Genomic DNA, 16,212 nt, shown 5'->3' with positions numbered 1-16,212 from the left:
CGCCTCTACACTGTCTTTCTGGTTGTCATCGCTGAAGCAGCAAACTCGCCTCCCTTCTGCCACGTGATGTCGACGGACTTTTCCTAGAACTCAGATACTTATTGCTAACGTCCATTTACTACCTTTAAAATTCTTATGCCGAGGCACTTATAGCTGATAATTATTTTGTTATTAGTGGATGTGTGTTGAAGGATTATATATTTTCTAAATTGTTTTCTATAAATTTATACCAGCCCACCAGCGGCCGAGCGGTAAAGTCGCTGAACCCTGGTAGTTCGGTCCGAGGTTCGAATCCCGCGAACGGGCTGGCTGCATGGGTGTTTTCGTGGTTTTCCCCATGTGTAACGTGTATACGAGCCAGTTTTCCTTAGAAAGTCCTCCACGAAGGCATCCCTCAACTTAGGCAGATTGCCCTCGAGGCTTTGCCGTAATTAAATAACCTAACCTAATAAATTTATACCAGCACAATCATGAATTTTTCGTTTTTCCCCTTTACTTTTTTAGGGCTATTAATTTTGATTTGGCATTTTGCGTCGTCCACTATAAAACGGAGTTTCACTTTTCAAATTGTTGTCACCAAATATTATATTTAAAGAAATTAAATAATGAAGAATCTGAATGAATGTAGGTATATTTCTCGCATCATGAAAAAACAACGGTACCTAGAGACACCAAATAGTGAGGTGGAGGACTACGTTATTGAATAATTTCAAATAACGTAGTCCTCCGATCGAATACGGCCAACTGGTAGCCCAAATTCGGAATTTGTTTTATTACCTTTTTCATATTTTCTATGTCTTTAACGAATTTTTGATTAACAAACTTAACGATTTGAAAGCGAGCAATTGGTAACACTGTACGAAAAAAACATTTTTATCTCCAGCGCGCGAGACTGTGTATCCGGAAAATGTAAAGATATGCCCTTTTTAAATGTTTTTTGATATTGCTTTGAATTGAATTTTACAGTTTAAGTGCCGAGGTGCCAAGAACATGATATTTAATAAATAAAGGTAACCCACAAAACATCCTTTTGTGCGTAATTATAAAATCTGAAAGCTTTCAGGTTATCTATTTATTTATTAAAAATTGATTTCAACGCGCAACTCTTTCCCAGATAAAGCCTATCATTATATTTTGCATTGTTATTTTTGAACGATTTTTGCCATATATATCTTTTAAATACTTATTTTCTAGTAAATACGTTATATCCTATTTACTTGACAATGAGACAATGCTTTATTTCTGTTCTTAAGTTTGATACGATCATATAAACGAGTATTTCGATAAATGATACTGCAGAATGAGAGGAAGAAGATTTAATTATCATATTATATAAAATAATTGAACTGTTTAAATAATAAACAAACCATTCAAGTTATAACCGTGTGCATTAACTAGCTAATTATAACGGCCATGTTTGTTCAGCGATTTCAGTTTAGATCTGCATCCACTGTACTTATTATTGGTATTCCTAGAAAGAAATAAGTAATAATATATTGTTAGTTTCCGGTAATTTTCCTTCGTATACCATAAAAAATATTGCATATTTAATTGAAGATTACTTTTCCTTCTGATTTGAAACAAATGAAAGCAATAAAAAATGAATGGAAAAATATGTAAATGAATTTTTGATCACAACCATGCTCTCATCAAAATGTTTTTATTTCTTAAAATTCACCCTGAAATATAAGAGAATCTTATGTGCGCGTAAATATGGTATAAAGTCAAAATCAACTTGTCCTTCTAATCGGAAACAAATTAAAGCAAAAATAAATAAATGGAATAAAAATACTGGTGATTATTTGATCAGAACCGTACTCTCATCAAATGCTCACCTATATTTTTATTCTTAATGTTCACTCTAAAATGTAAGCGTCTTATATTTGCGTAAATATGGTACAAGTTCACTCTCATAAGGTACAAGTTCAAAATCTGCTTGTCTTAACGCGATTCTTAAAGATATCGTTATCCATATTCTGAACTCTCCCATTTTTTAACCTTTGAAGGCCGAAACGCCCGAGACAGCATTTCATTCAAACGACCACAACCGCCACAATGGCCGAGATTGCGATGTTGTTTTTCTTTCCTAACAGTAGCAGCTGCAGTTTCCCTAAATGCATTGTATTAGTTTATTGCATACAACGTCTCCTAAAAGGCTAATGGAAGCTTCTTTGTTAGGAGGTAGAAAGGATGCCATTTAAAATCTTCATACCTCTTTGTGCGTTAATGGACAATAAGGGAAGTAACCGGACTCGATGAGCAATGGACGAAAGAGGGCGTTTCGGTATTTTAAGCATACAGGTTAGTGAAGGCCTCTCTTTTCTAAGGGTTAAAGAAAGCTGCGGAATGATTATTATGAAGCCCGCAAAAAAAGGTCAAAGCAACTGTCCGGCAATCAGCTCAATATATGCAGGCATAAATCTGAGAGGCGTTACGACCGACCACTAAAAACAAGTAGTTCAGTCCGCGGATTGGATCCCGAATGGGTTGGCTGCATGGGTGTTTCTTTGGTTTTTCCCAATTATAATGTGGACACAAGCCAGTTTCTCTTAGAAAGTCATAAAGGCATTTCTTCCCTTAGGCAAAAGGCTTCGAGGGCTTTAATCAAGTAAAACGAAAACCTAATCTTATTTGGCTGGAAAATTTGTTAACCTTATCAAGGGGACCCAGTGGCCCTTTGTTAAAGAATATAAAGCAATGCAACAATAAAGTAAGGAAGAAAAACTATACAAGGTGTGACACAAAAGAGAGTGGTCCGATAAATCATTGTATTTACAGAATAAGTTCTCCGTGACATTATCACCTTCAAAATAGTTCCCTTCAGCATTCAGGCACTTTCTGTGTTACCATTGCTGATAACAGTTCTCGAACGAGGTTTTTGGAAGACCCTTCAGAAGATTCTCCTTTTTTGCCTGAACCTCTTCAGCTGAGGTAAAATAACTTCAAGTAAGATTTAACTTTCAAAAATAAAAATAGTCGCATGGAGCCAAATCAGGTGAATAAGGAGAATGCTCCATCACAGTAATGTTTTTGCTGGTTAGAAACTGCTTAACAGATAGGGTCGTGTGAGCAGGTGCATTGTCCGGGTGCAACCCGTTGGGAGGAACCAATCATCACTCCACAACTGTGGCTTTTTTTCCCTAATTTTTTCAAAGTTCCTTTAGTACCTCAGTGTAGTAATATTGATTCCCAGCATGTTCATCATCTTCCTAGCTGTCCTTTACACCTGAAAACTGCTGATGCCATTCACACGTGTATGAGACAAAGTTTCATCTCCATAAGTCTCGGTTAACATTTGAAATATTTCCTCCGTGACTGATTTCTTAATTTTCAGAAGAAACTTGATGTTGATTCGCTGTTCGGTTTTTGCATTAAACATTTTTCTAGCAGAACGCAGTTGCACGTGTTTACTCAATGACGCAGTACTCTCCACCGGTGTGCTCGATTAAGTCGAAACTGGCCGCATGGATAGAGGAGGAGTGTGGCATAACGTCACCAAAACAGTTGTTGCCAACTCCCCTCTATTTTCAAGCTACACACTTAGTCTCGTTTTTTTCGTGTGTCACACCTCGTATATAAAATATACAGATAGAAAAAAGACTTAATATAATCTTCTCTTGCTCTTCTTTTGTAAATGTAGACAGGATTTGCCATAACGAAGATTTTCATGCCTGAAAGAGACCTGAAATTTCTAAAAGGGAAATAAATGTTTTATGGTTCTTAATAACAGTGTTATTTCTTTACAGCATTGGATGCCAGTCTGGAAAGGTTACAAATGGAGTACGTTGACATTGTGTATATCAACAGGACGGATCCCATGTGCCCCATCGAAGGTAAACATTTAATAATATGATTCTTAATAATTAGTTAATATGCTTGCCAAAAGATGGCGCTACATTTGTGAGCAAAAGCTTACATATGTTTAGCAAAAATATTAGTATTTTAATATCAGATATTTATAAACAGAGGTTGTTCGTGCCTGCACACATGCCATTAACCACGGGAAAGCAATGTACTGGGGTACATCAAGGTGGACAGCTATGGAAATTATGGTGAGCATTTCTTTGTACAATTTCAGTTAATTTGATAATTATGGTGAGCATTTCTTTGTACAATTTCAGTTAATTTGATAATTATGGTGAGCATTTCTTTGTACAATTTCAGTTAATTTGATAATTATGGTGAGCATTTCTTTGTACAATTTCAGTTAATTTGATAATTATGGTGAGCATTTCTTTGTACAATTTCAGTTAATTTGATAATTATGGTGAGCATTTCTTTGTACAATTTCAGTTAATTTGATAATTATGGTGAGCATTTCTTTGTACAATTTCAGTTAATTTGATAATTATGGTGAGCATTTCTTTGTACAATTTCAGTTAATTTGATAATTATAAGATTAATATTAGTGTGTTCACATTGAAAATTGGTGACGTTTAAAAGTTTTAAAGCATACGCAGTTGATTCAGTTATTTGAAAATTTCAGAGAGATATATCTGTGTAGTGATACCACCCAGTTTCAAGCAACATTAGTAGCAGTTATTAATTATTAATAGCAATAGCTGTTTTTTCACAGTTTAATTAATGTTTAAGCGGCGTTTAAAAGTACAAAACTTTGCAAATATAAATAGTAATAAAGAATGAATTTACTGCAATAAAATAGCTCTCGTTGCTCCACTCATTAACAGAGGTTTTTTTCGAATACAAAACCAGAAATTGTTTATTTAATTTTTGAGCCAATTTATTTAAAGGAGCATTTAATTTAAACATTATAGCATAAAAAAGGAATGAGATATTTGTGAGCGTGTAACATCTAACGTTTATTATTATTTCTGTACATAACTAAAAGGAAAATACAAGGGGAGATGGAACAAAAATTGTCTAACTCTAAATCAAAATGTCTAAGAAAAAATTTCACGTTGCACTGTGCTTTAGTTTGAACTCTTAATGGGTAGAAAGGGTATTCCACATAAAGTGTCTTTATGTGTGATTCCTACTTGAGCTGGGCTCACCAGCGGCCGAGCGGTAAAGTCGTTGAACACTTGTAGTTCGGTCCGAGGCTCGAATCCCGCGAACGGGAGCTAGCAGCATGGGTGTTTTCGTGGTTTTCCCCATGTGTAACGCGTATACGAGCCAGTTTCCCTTAGAAAATTCTCCCCAAAGGCATCCCTCCCCTTAGGCAGATAGCCCTAGTGTGCTTTGCCTTAATTAAAAACACCAACACCTTCTTGAGCTAAGAAATTAGCTACAGAAGTAGAAAATCATCAAAGGAGAAAGGTACGATGGTAAAGCAAAAAAATACCAAGTTTATATCTATTCTAATGTATTAATAATTAATAATTATGTGTTATAACTTTTGCATAAAACAGGTCTAAAAGTTTAAAACGTATTAACTCTTCAGTGGTAGATGCATTTGATAAAAATGTCTCATAATTCAGTCGAAATTTTTTTAAATATAGTAATGATATACAGAAGGAAAATTTTTATCTTAAACTAGGTATCCTTGCATATATCTAAAATACTGTATCCCTAATATATGCCAATATTTAATTAACTAATCGCTACTTTCCTATTACCAGAAAAACCTCTGAAAGAGTTATTACACAAAGTATGAATAGTCGCCAAAAACTATCGCCAATTGAAAAGACAAATCATCGTATGTCGTTTCGAAGATTTTTCAGTATTATCATTGAATACCAGATAGACCTTTTTTCAGTGTTAACTATGATTACCAAATACACTTTTTTTCAAAGTTAGCAATGATTACTAGATACACGTTTTTGATTACCATATAAACAGATTTACAGTACAATATTTTTCAGTTTTTTAAGGTTTCGCTACTAAAAATTTTGGTTTGATTTGGTTTATTTGATTACGGTAAAGCACACGAGGGTTATCTGCCTAAGGGAAGGGGTGCTTTCTTGGAGGACTTTCTAAAGAAAGCTGGCTTGAACATACATTCTGCTAAATGGAATATACCAAATAATCATACGATTATAAGCATTTTAAACTAGTTCAAATAACCAACTGTTTCATTTTTTATTTGCAAACCTGATTTAACGAATGCCCTGGCGGCTTTTCATTTGCAGGAGGCTTACACTGTTGCTAGACAATGCCATCTTATTCCACCGTCCGCAGAACAAACGGAGTATCACATGTTCCAAAGGGAAAAAGTTGAAATACACCTGCCGGAACTCTTTCACAAAATTGGTAAGTCCTGCTCGTTTACATTCCGCTTCAGTTTCACAATTTAAATTTCATTAAAATGCTTTGTGATGTATTTTCATGATTTATAACTTTATGTGGTTTATGATATTTTTTAATTGACCCTGTCCTTTTAAGGAATTTTTGCTATGGCAAACGTATAAGTACCCTGTTACCCAGCTCAGTAATCTCAATATTTTTATTCTGATATCTTGGTAAATTGTGCACTTTTTGCTATAAAAGTGGTTGAGTTATGTTGTTTTAATGTTCCGGTTAAGGTTTATATGCCTTTAGTTAATCTGCAGATCAAAAGTTCAAGAGGCGCTAAAAGCTTAGCGAGGCTAACGAGGCCGCCATTTATTTATATACATAGATAACTCTCGTAAAATTTGGTATTCTATTAAATCAGTTTGTGCACCAACTTCAGTTTCCTTCTGCCCAATGGAACCAAAAGTTAACTTTCAATTTTGTGCATTGAAAATTGTGCCTTCCTGCTCGCTGGCCGACTTGCTTATTTTTGGTTAGAAACTTAAATTTTAATTGTGGAAATTATTCTTTAATTCTTTTAACTGTACTTGATGTTTTATGTTTTTCTGTATTTCACGATTTTAATGAGGATTTTTTGAATTTTTCTGTATTTTTTTTGCTTTGCCAAGGAATAAGAACTGAATTGATAAAATGAGAAATACATCTCTAATGATATACTAGAAAATAGGTTTAAATTAAGTATTAAAAAATTATTATAACTTAATAGGCCGTAAAAGGAAATCATATGGTATCCACATCAGATGTTTTCTTAAGCCCGAAATAGCTATTAACCTCGAAAAGCGATTTTGCTTTATTTCACTTTTCTTTCGAGTCTGTTGCTGCCTGTGAAAAGATAGGATATTAGTCTTTTACATTTAATTAGTCCTTTATTAATTAACAGACTTAGCAATAGATGCAGTTATTAAAAACATTATTTTTTAATTTTCGCTCTGATTGATTTAAATAAAAACGTATTTAATTCACGGTACTCTTTTTAAAAGCAATAAATACTGCCAAAAAATTACATTACATGTTTTTTCAATTTTCGAATCTACAGAAGATATATGTAACATTCCATGTTAATCAAAATTCGCATTCATCTGACGTCCTGAGGTCAAATTCTAAAAGATCTCTTTGGTGCATCTGATCTGTTTCAGATTTTTTTTTCTTAGTTGTTCATTTTAAATTTTTACATAGATGTATTTTTATCTCAATTAGATTTTTTGGCATCAGCTGGTATTTTCGGGAAATATCTTCTTTCTAGTTCGTCTCTTTGCGGCATTTTGGGAAAATGTTTTGCTTATGACGTACACTTCATCGCTGGAGCTTAATTCAAAATCTAAAGTTGCTTTTTAGCCTCTTTTGAATCAGTATGGTATTTTGTCCTGTTAACTTTAAAAGGTGTTTCTCCCACCTTCTTAGCGTGCCTTCATGGTGTGGTGGTCTGCACGCTGGGTGCGTATTCCATAGATCCGTAGTTCGGTTCTCGGCGAAGACCTTGCTCCTTTTTCAAGTCTCCTGCTTCCAAATAACTAAATGTTGCTATACCTTGAGTTACAAAGTTAGAATAATAATTGAAGAAAACCGGAAATGGGAAAGTTATATTTAATGTTCCTTTTTAATATTTATTTTACTAGGACGTATTACTTTACTAATTGGATAAAGCCCCAGGGATTATTGATAAAAATATTTTCCGACAAAAGCTCAACAGAAACGGATAAAAGAAATGGTGCATTTGTCAGGCATAATACCAGTAATAATTTGCATTCTGGTCATAGTTGAGATTTTTATGTCCGAAAAAATAATTTGAATTTTGATAAGAATTCAGATGCTCTTCACACGCGTTTTATGTGATTTTGATTCGATATGCAGAAATATTTTAAGCAAACTTTTTGTGTTTTAAACGTTATATTCGATAATCCTTATCCTTCCCTATCTTTCCACATCGTGATTTCCAAGAAATTAAACCCTTCTGTAATATATTTTATCCCATTCTTCTTGAAGAGCTTTCCAAAGTCTAAGGAGGGTTGTTGGTCAACGTTTCGTCAGTCCCCTTTTTAAAAGTCCAAACACAGCAGGAGATTTGGTAGGGATATGCGATTACTGCGATATACTGTATTGTACTGGGTTTCTATTGCCTGAGCAATACTTCCCAATCATGCAAGGAGTTCCATGCGGAGCCTGGTATTAGAAAATACCTGATTGAGTTTCCTCTGAGGGGAGAAATAACAGGGAGAAAAGGGGGTTACGGCGCAATTTTTGCCTGGGCTCTGGAGCTGACGCGAGCTATTTGCAACACTGGTCGAACCAAGACAAGTCCAAAGTTTACATAAGAGTCAGGCACATGGAAAGTAAACTACGTTAGATTATGTTTGGGTGCTAGGATTTTTTTAATCATCTTTTAATCTCTCTCTTTATTTAGTTATTTATTTTATTTTTTATTTATTTATTTTTTTAAAGTTTACTATGTGCAATAATTTAATAGGTTACAACTTTCCTCCATGCAGGACCAACGATTTCACAAAAACCCCATAAATATATGACAGTTGTGTCAGGATAAGCACCCGCATGTAGACATTTAGCAAGTCCAGAAAATCCACGGCAGTTAATTTTTCAGGCAGAGTCCTCCTATCTTTACTTTATCTAACACAAGTTTCTGTCTATTCTAACAACGATTCTTAACAGACTTCTGATTGCTTCTTTGCTTAATTTTAAGCAGTTCCTAACAGGATACTCTTTCCCCGTACGACAATATCCAAGCTGACATGTAGACTTTATGAGGCTCTTAGCCGTCTATTCGGCTGCGTTCCCGGAGCAGGATAGAGCAGAGAGTAGATGGTTTCTGCCAGGAAGATAACACACTGTGAGGCTAAGGCCAGGTCAGTGGTCTTCCTTTGTGGCGCTCACTCACTCACTCACTCCAAAGTCCGTAAGCCTGCTGGCACTTCACTGTGATTGGTCGAAATCTAGATTGGAATCCTTGTCAGAAAAGATGATGTGGAAAGATGCTCACGGAGCGTCAGCACGGAGTACTGACGAGTAACACTTAATTATTGGCTTGCCTAATTGAGTGTGCAGCATAAGGTAGGATGAGCAAATCGTCCGGGATGATTTCATAGCTCTGAATATACTCAAAGTTAGCTGTACTGTTGGTCTTTGCTTTCCTGAAAAAGTTTCCATTTATCTTGGATAAGTAGTCCTTAATATAATCAATATGAAGGTCGCGATGTAAATCTTCATTACTAATATAGTATGGGGCGTTAGTGATGGTTCTCAGGATCTTACTTTGCAGAACTTACTTTTGATATCCGTTTCTTGTTGTAATTTTTTCCAGGAAATTAACAGTGGATGTTGATGTTTGGCTACTTGCTTTGTCTTGGTGCACTTACATTGATTGATGGCTCTTTGTATGAAGAGTAGGTTTTACATATTTGAAAGCTGGGTATAAAATATGTTCCTGATAAATATGCGGAGTTAATTTTAACTCATCCTCCTATTCTCTTTACTTTCAGTTTGCCGGTGTATAAAAAACCAGCAAACAATAATAAATCCCTTTGAAAAATTTTCTTTAGATTCTTTGAAGCATGTTTTAACATTTTGAGGATAAAATAAATGGATCTCTTTTTATTGTAGTCATTTAAATACACCGACACCCAAGATTTATCTTTTGTGGCAAAAAGTTTCCGTTTTTGTTCGAATATATAGATAAAGAATTATATAGCTATATAGATAAAGGAATTATATAGATATATGGATTAAATATACAGAGTTATATAGATGTATGAATATAATTATATAGATATTATATAGATATATGGATCAAGAATTATATAGATATATGGAGAAAGAATTATAAAGAAATATATACATAAAGAATTCTGCAGCGCGTTCTGCATTCGGCGCTATGTCGTGGAGAAAGACGATGCACATTATGTTTCTTCGCCTTTTCAAAATTCAAATAACATTAACCACTGTACGGTATTTCTCCCGCCTTCCTAGCGTGCCTTCGTGATGTAGTGGTTCTGCACCCTGGGCCGGTATTCCAGAGGTCCGTGTTTCGATTCCCGGCGAAGGCGTTTGCTAATTTTTCATATTTCCTGCTCCCCGCTTTAACCTAATGTCTCTACGGTGGCACCCGAATTAAAAGGGTTGTGAAGGATGACTCTCCACACCCACGATTTGGCGATTGGGTGCCCTAAAAGCCCAGTTGCCCTTTAAAAGGGGGAGTATATAAGGTATTTCTCCCGCCTTCCTAGCGTGGTTTCTTGGTATAGTGGTTCTGCTGGCTAGGCCGGTATTCCAGAGGTCTGTGGTTCGATTCCCGGCGAAGGCGTTTGCTAATTTTTCATCGCTCCGGTTTAAAAAAAATCCTAATGTCTCTCCACCACTTTGTTTAAAGTCGACACTGAGCATTTTAATCATTTTGCTACTGTCCTTTGAGTTGGCGAATTTTCTTTTAAGATTAAAGAACTTAGCTTTCCAACATTCGAAACCATTCCATTTTTCTCTTGTATATGCATTTGTCTTTTTTTTTTTTTTTTTTTTTTTTTTTTTTTTTTTTTTTCTTGTATATGTAGCTGGAACAATTTTTCCACATGAAGCCAAGCTCTAACTTTTATTTTCCTTTTTTGTTGACAATATTACCTACCGTAGCTTTAGGTATGGAAAAACCATAGCTTTCAGAGCGTTTATTAATAACTAGATTCGATTAATTTTCTTGGGAACGAGTACAATCATACCCTTCCATTCATTGCTTATTTAAAAGCGCCATTTTGCATGAAAATAAATTTGTAAATTAGCAGACGATTATTTATACCTTCAAAAACATAGCTGCAATTAAAAAAGAATTTCAAAGCAGGCGATTTTTATAGCAAAGCAAAATCGTTTAAAAAATGTGCGAACAAGCTCTGTATTTTACTGTAATTTTGCTGTATAATATATTTTAATTTTATTGCATATGTATGCTGAATGTACGTATACTGTATATGCTTACCCTATAAAATATTTTACTGTAATTTGATTTTGTAAGCAATACAGCTAAATGCTAATATACCCTTTTAATTCATGCAAATAAATAGGAACTTAAAGTGGTTATTGGATGATGCTGTGGAGTAATTTCCTCCTCCTCAATAGCTATATTCCAGAACTGTTCCTGTTTTAACGCTTTCATTATAATGGAACGCCATTCCTTCGCTGCTTAACGCGTCCCGTTCTAAACCTTCCCAGAGAACTAGAACGACCTAAATTGAAGGAATCGTTCTCAAAGCCTCTTTCGAAAGAGAAACTTTTGTGGGTTTCTAAAGGGTCATTTCTAATACTGTTCAAAAGATGAATGTCTTTTACCGCCAATTTGCGACACCTACGGTTCTGAATTTAAGGCAGTAATCACTTACAACAGTAGTTTCGAAATTAAAATCATCCACAAATACGCAGTCTGAACTCCGTGTAAAGGTGATGTTCTATATCGTTGTTTAAATTAGGCTAAACTCATATTTAAACTGGTATTAATTTTAGGGGAATGCTATATACATTTCAAGAGAATAACAAAATGATCACGCTTCTCAAAAAAAGAAGTCTCCTATGATCGGTAATCTCAGATTTCACTTTATAATTTTCTCTCTCATTTCCGCATGCCTTCGTGTTGCAATTAGAAGCATACTCGACGCGTATTCCAGAGGTCCAGGGTTCGAGTCCCGGCGAAGACACTGCACCTTTTTCACGTCTTCTGCTTCACAAAAAAATAATGACTCTACAAATGGTGCTCGAACTGAAAGGTGGGGGACGATAATTCGTCACCACCATGATTTGGTGACTGAATCCCCCAATTCCCAGCCGCTTTTTAAAAGGGGAGTATATTAGGTGTTTTCCACCTCCTTTCCGCGTGCTTTTCTGGTGTAATAGGAAGCATACTCGACGCATTTTCAAGAAGTTCATGGTTCCTGTTCCGGCTAAGGTATTGCCCATTTTTCACGTCTCCTGCTTCCAAAATAAAACTATTGACAAGTCTACAGCTTTTATTTGCATATGTAAATTTGAACGCAAATATATAAGTTTCAAAAGCGGTATCAGTAAATAAAGTTATCGACACTCTGATTTTAAACGCAGGTCAGCAAATCTGTTGTTTTTGCCGCGTCCATATTGCATGGAACAATAGTTCCCAGAGCCTATTCCGAAAAGAGATTGGACTTCTATTCCCCCCCCAATTTGAGGAAGAACACCCCGGGGGGGGGATCTCACTCCTCTCCACTCCCACTAATCGACAAGACGGGACTTTCGGCTCGCCGGATATTTAGAGTGCCGCCATGCCATTGGCCATGCCGCACCGACACTATACATTTACAAATTTCCATGTCTTCTCCGGGATTCGATCCTGGGCCCTTCGGTACCGTATTAAGCTTTCCTAACCACTATATCGTCTGTGCGACGAACAAATCAGTAGTGCTTGTATATAACTCGTGTTTGTAAGTCTTAAAGGCATATTTTCGGCTGAACGGTGAAGATACGGACTTCTGTTTTTGTAAGTTGCGTCTTCATAGCCTCAGTAGCACAAATATCAGATTTCATTGACATGTGAATTAGAATCTGTTCGAAAGGGCTGTAAATAACCAATTTGTGTACTCATAGATTTAAAATTTCTTTCTACAATTTTATGTTATAATTTTATATTTTTACTGTTTCGAAGTTTACAAATATAGGACAGTAAAAATAAATTTTGATACTGTTTCAGTGGTATAAATCTGTGAATATTGTGGTAATTGCATAAAATTCATAGTTTATGCAATTACCACAAACTCATTTCCTATAATTAAAATATCTAATATTTTTTCCTTTCAATAGGAACGGGCACAATTACTTGGTCCCCTCAAGCCTTTGGCCTATTAACAGGCAAATTTGACGAGGGTGTCCAACTCCTATCCAGGGGATCCTTGAAGGTAAGCAAAAAGAAGTATTGTATTTAAAATTCCATATGGTTTCATTTAAATTTGCACCATTTTAAAGCAGAGTACTGATAATTGACAAAAGTCGACCTTAATTTGGCTTTCATTTCAAATCGCAATCGTCAATACTTTCTTGAAGCTCGGCAACATAAATATAAATCATTAAAATAAATTTACCCAAGCTGCAATGCCGTATATATACGGTCTAGAATATTTTTGTGATATCTGTAAGAACGTATATATACGTACATATCAAAATATGTCAAAGAAATTAAAGCAATATATTAAAAGTACACAGATCCAGGTATGAAATACCAGGAGAGTTTTTACATTAAAATCAAAAAAATAATTTGTTCTGATAGTAGTTTCGGGAAATTTGTGCTTTCTTAGTAAAAACACTGGCCTCTCAGAGGGTTAATGCAACGATACTTTAAATATTTGGTACAAATTGTTTTGTGTACGTTTTGTGAGCAATATTTTTGATATTATAAAAGTAATGAAAAATATTTTGGGTTTTAAATTCAGATAAAAAATGATTTTGGGTGGTAAAAAGATCACCGATTTCAGCTCAGCACTTGGCAGCTCATTTCAGGATTGTAAGAGAAGATGTAACATATATATATCTATATATAAGTGAGAGTGTTTAAGATAAAAATTATTCATATCAAAGCAATAGCCCCTTAATCTCTCCGATCTCTATTCTAAAAATAATAAGGCCTTTTTTCCTGCACTGCATCATTTCTAGAAACCTTTTTCTTAATAGGCTGCCAAATTTATAACTGCGCGCTTTTGCTTCTATCTCTCTTGCCGTTAAGATGCTGGCTTGCTGCCTTTCTTCCTAGTATCAAAAATCTAAATGCTCTTGAATAGGCACTATTAGAGTGCAAAATGAATTTTATTCATAAATGTCAATTGAAATAAAGATGAATATTTAATCTACTTCTATTGTTAAGTTACATCTCCCGTATGAATCAACATTTGAACATTCTTGCAATTAGGAATAAATCTACGCAATCAGTTGTCCGACACTTCTACATCGTCATCATTAGAGAAAACACCGCGGTTCTAAAACATCATGGTACAAAACAGCGACATAGAAAATAAAGCAGTTCCTAAACTCCGCAACTTAAAAACATCGTCGTCAAAAATATCGTGGTAAAAAAACAAAGAACCTATAAATCATCGAATGATGATAACATTGCAGACATACTTTTTTCAGGCTTAAAACGTTGTAATTGATATAATGATTTTAAAATAATTTAAATTCATATAATGATTTGTAATGGCAACAAGGAATGAGAAATACTTTTAAATTCGAGTGTTCCTTATGACCGATGTAAAAGCGAACTAGTTTTTGTTAACGTTCCTCTACTGAACCAGTAACCGAGCGGTAAAATCGATTAACACTGATAATTTGATCCGACAAATGAGCTGACTGCATGAGATTCTCGTAATTTTCCTAATGTATAACTTTGATACAAGCCAGTTCCCTATTATGTCTTCACAAAGGTAACCATCCCCTTAAGCAGACAGCTAGTGCACTTTGTCATTGTAGAGACATTAGGTATTTTTTGGAAGAAGTCAAGATGACAAATGAGCAACGCCTTCCGTGGGAATCGAACCACGGACCTCTGGAATACCGGCCCAGCGTGAAGAACCACTACACCACGAAGGCACTCTAGGAAGACGGGAGAAATACCTTATATACTCCCCTATTAAAAGGCGACTGGGATCTCTTTAGGGGACCCAGTCGCCAAATCCTGGGTGAAAAGATCATCATCCAATACCCTTTACATCCCTTTATATTGGATGTAAAGGGTATTGGATATATTTTTATGCTGCTTTTAAAATTTTTATAATTTTACTGTTGAATTGTATATGGGGTAAAGTGCGAAGAAAATGATGCTCAATAATAAAGCTAAAAAGACAAAAAGCATATGAGTTAGTACTAGTGAGTGTAACAACAGACTATGAGTTCAGCGAGTGGGTAAAAATTTATCCTTGAATACACAAACGTGTGATGATTTGGGAATGTCGATTACGATTATGCTGAAGCACGCACAAAAGATCCATAATGAAGAACAAACTTGCAGTCGACGCAGATTTAAAAAGAAGTAATCGTAGTAGATTTAAATAATGCTCATTTTAGTTTAGTTAAAAATTTTGCCGCAGGAAATAACATGGTAAATTAATCGTGCCTCTTCCAGAAAATAACATTTACATTTTTGAGATCTTTAAGGAAAGGGGATAGCAATGCAGCAGCATCCTAGATAGGCCAAGTTGCAGAAGCAGATTTCGTTGTGTTTGAGACGAAATCTTAATTCCAAATGGGTTAGTTTCATTTTCAAAACATTTTAATTGGATAATTAATAAAGCTCTAGAATTATCATTGGTTAAACCTTATGTAAGTTGTTTTCGTTAGACCATTATCTTAAAGTTTTATGGTATTGATCAGTTTAGAAATGACGCGGACCAGAGAAAGTTATTATAAGCGATTACTATTTTTAGAATAGAGAGAAGGACTACCCAAATTAAAATGAAAAATTTAGGGTCTCTTGCTAATTTAAGTTACAATTTTGATTTACGTATTTTTTATTTTACATACATATGTAATCCCACTTTAATTCATTCCTAGCTAGTCATTACTATAATAAGCAAATTTTAATTCCTGTTCCCCATTCTTGTATCGAAAACCGACTGCATTTGGTGGGCCCACACTTTGTTTTCATTATATCCTGAAAGGATGTTTGTCACCGATTCAAGACAGTGAAAAGCAGAAGATTTATAATATGTTGTTTATCGTTTACTCTTAGTACTAACTCAGTTTTGTTTTACTGTCTACTTCACTTTAAAAGTCATTTCTATATCGCTTCTGTCAAACTAAGATTTGATTTGATAGTATCGATTTGCTAATGCTTCTACGATTTCATCTTAACTGTATTATCATTAGATAAATCTTCCTAACTTAGTTAGTTATTGCAATCCAAACAAGTGTTCACTTTGTATTCCCCGGCGTTATTTAAAGTTTTGTAACTTGTCCTGC

General features: G+C 34.9%; 1 protein-coding gene across 2 annotated transcripts in view; it reads left to right on the top strand.

The window, feature by feature from the left end:
* Positions 1-16,212, top strand: part of LOC118195197 (voltage-gated potassium channel subunit beta-2-like) — a 610,691-nt gene that overhangs the window by 576,687 nt on the left and 17,792 nt on the right. For both annotated transcript variants that reach the window (XM_085827033.1, XM_085827032.1), the window contains 4 exons: positions 3,747-3,833; positions 3,967-4,052; positions 6,090-6,210; positions 13,069-13,163. In XM_085827033.1, coding sequence (XP_085683159.1) covers positions 3,747-3,833; positions 3,967-4,052; positions 6,090-6,210; positions 13,069-13,163 — 389 coding nt within the window. The remainder of the gene's footprint in view (positions 1-3,746; positions 3,834-3,966; positions 4,053-6,089; positions 6,211-13,068; positions 13,164-16,212) is intronic.

The sequence above is a fragment of the Stegodyphus dumicola genome, chromosome 11 (assembly GCF_044657685.1).
Source record: "Stegodyphus dumicola isolate Sdum_Otavi_A_Nest chromosome 11, ASM4465768v1".
NCBI classification, from domain to species: Eukaryota; Metazoa; Arthropoda; class Arachnida; order Araneae; family Eresidae; genus Stegodyphus; species Stegodyphus dumicola.
Note: the sequence above shows the minus strand (reverse complement) of the source record. Positions and strands in the feature narration are given on the sequence as shown.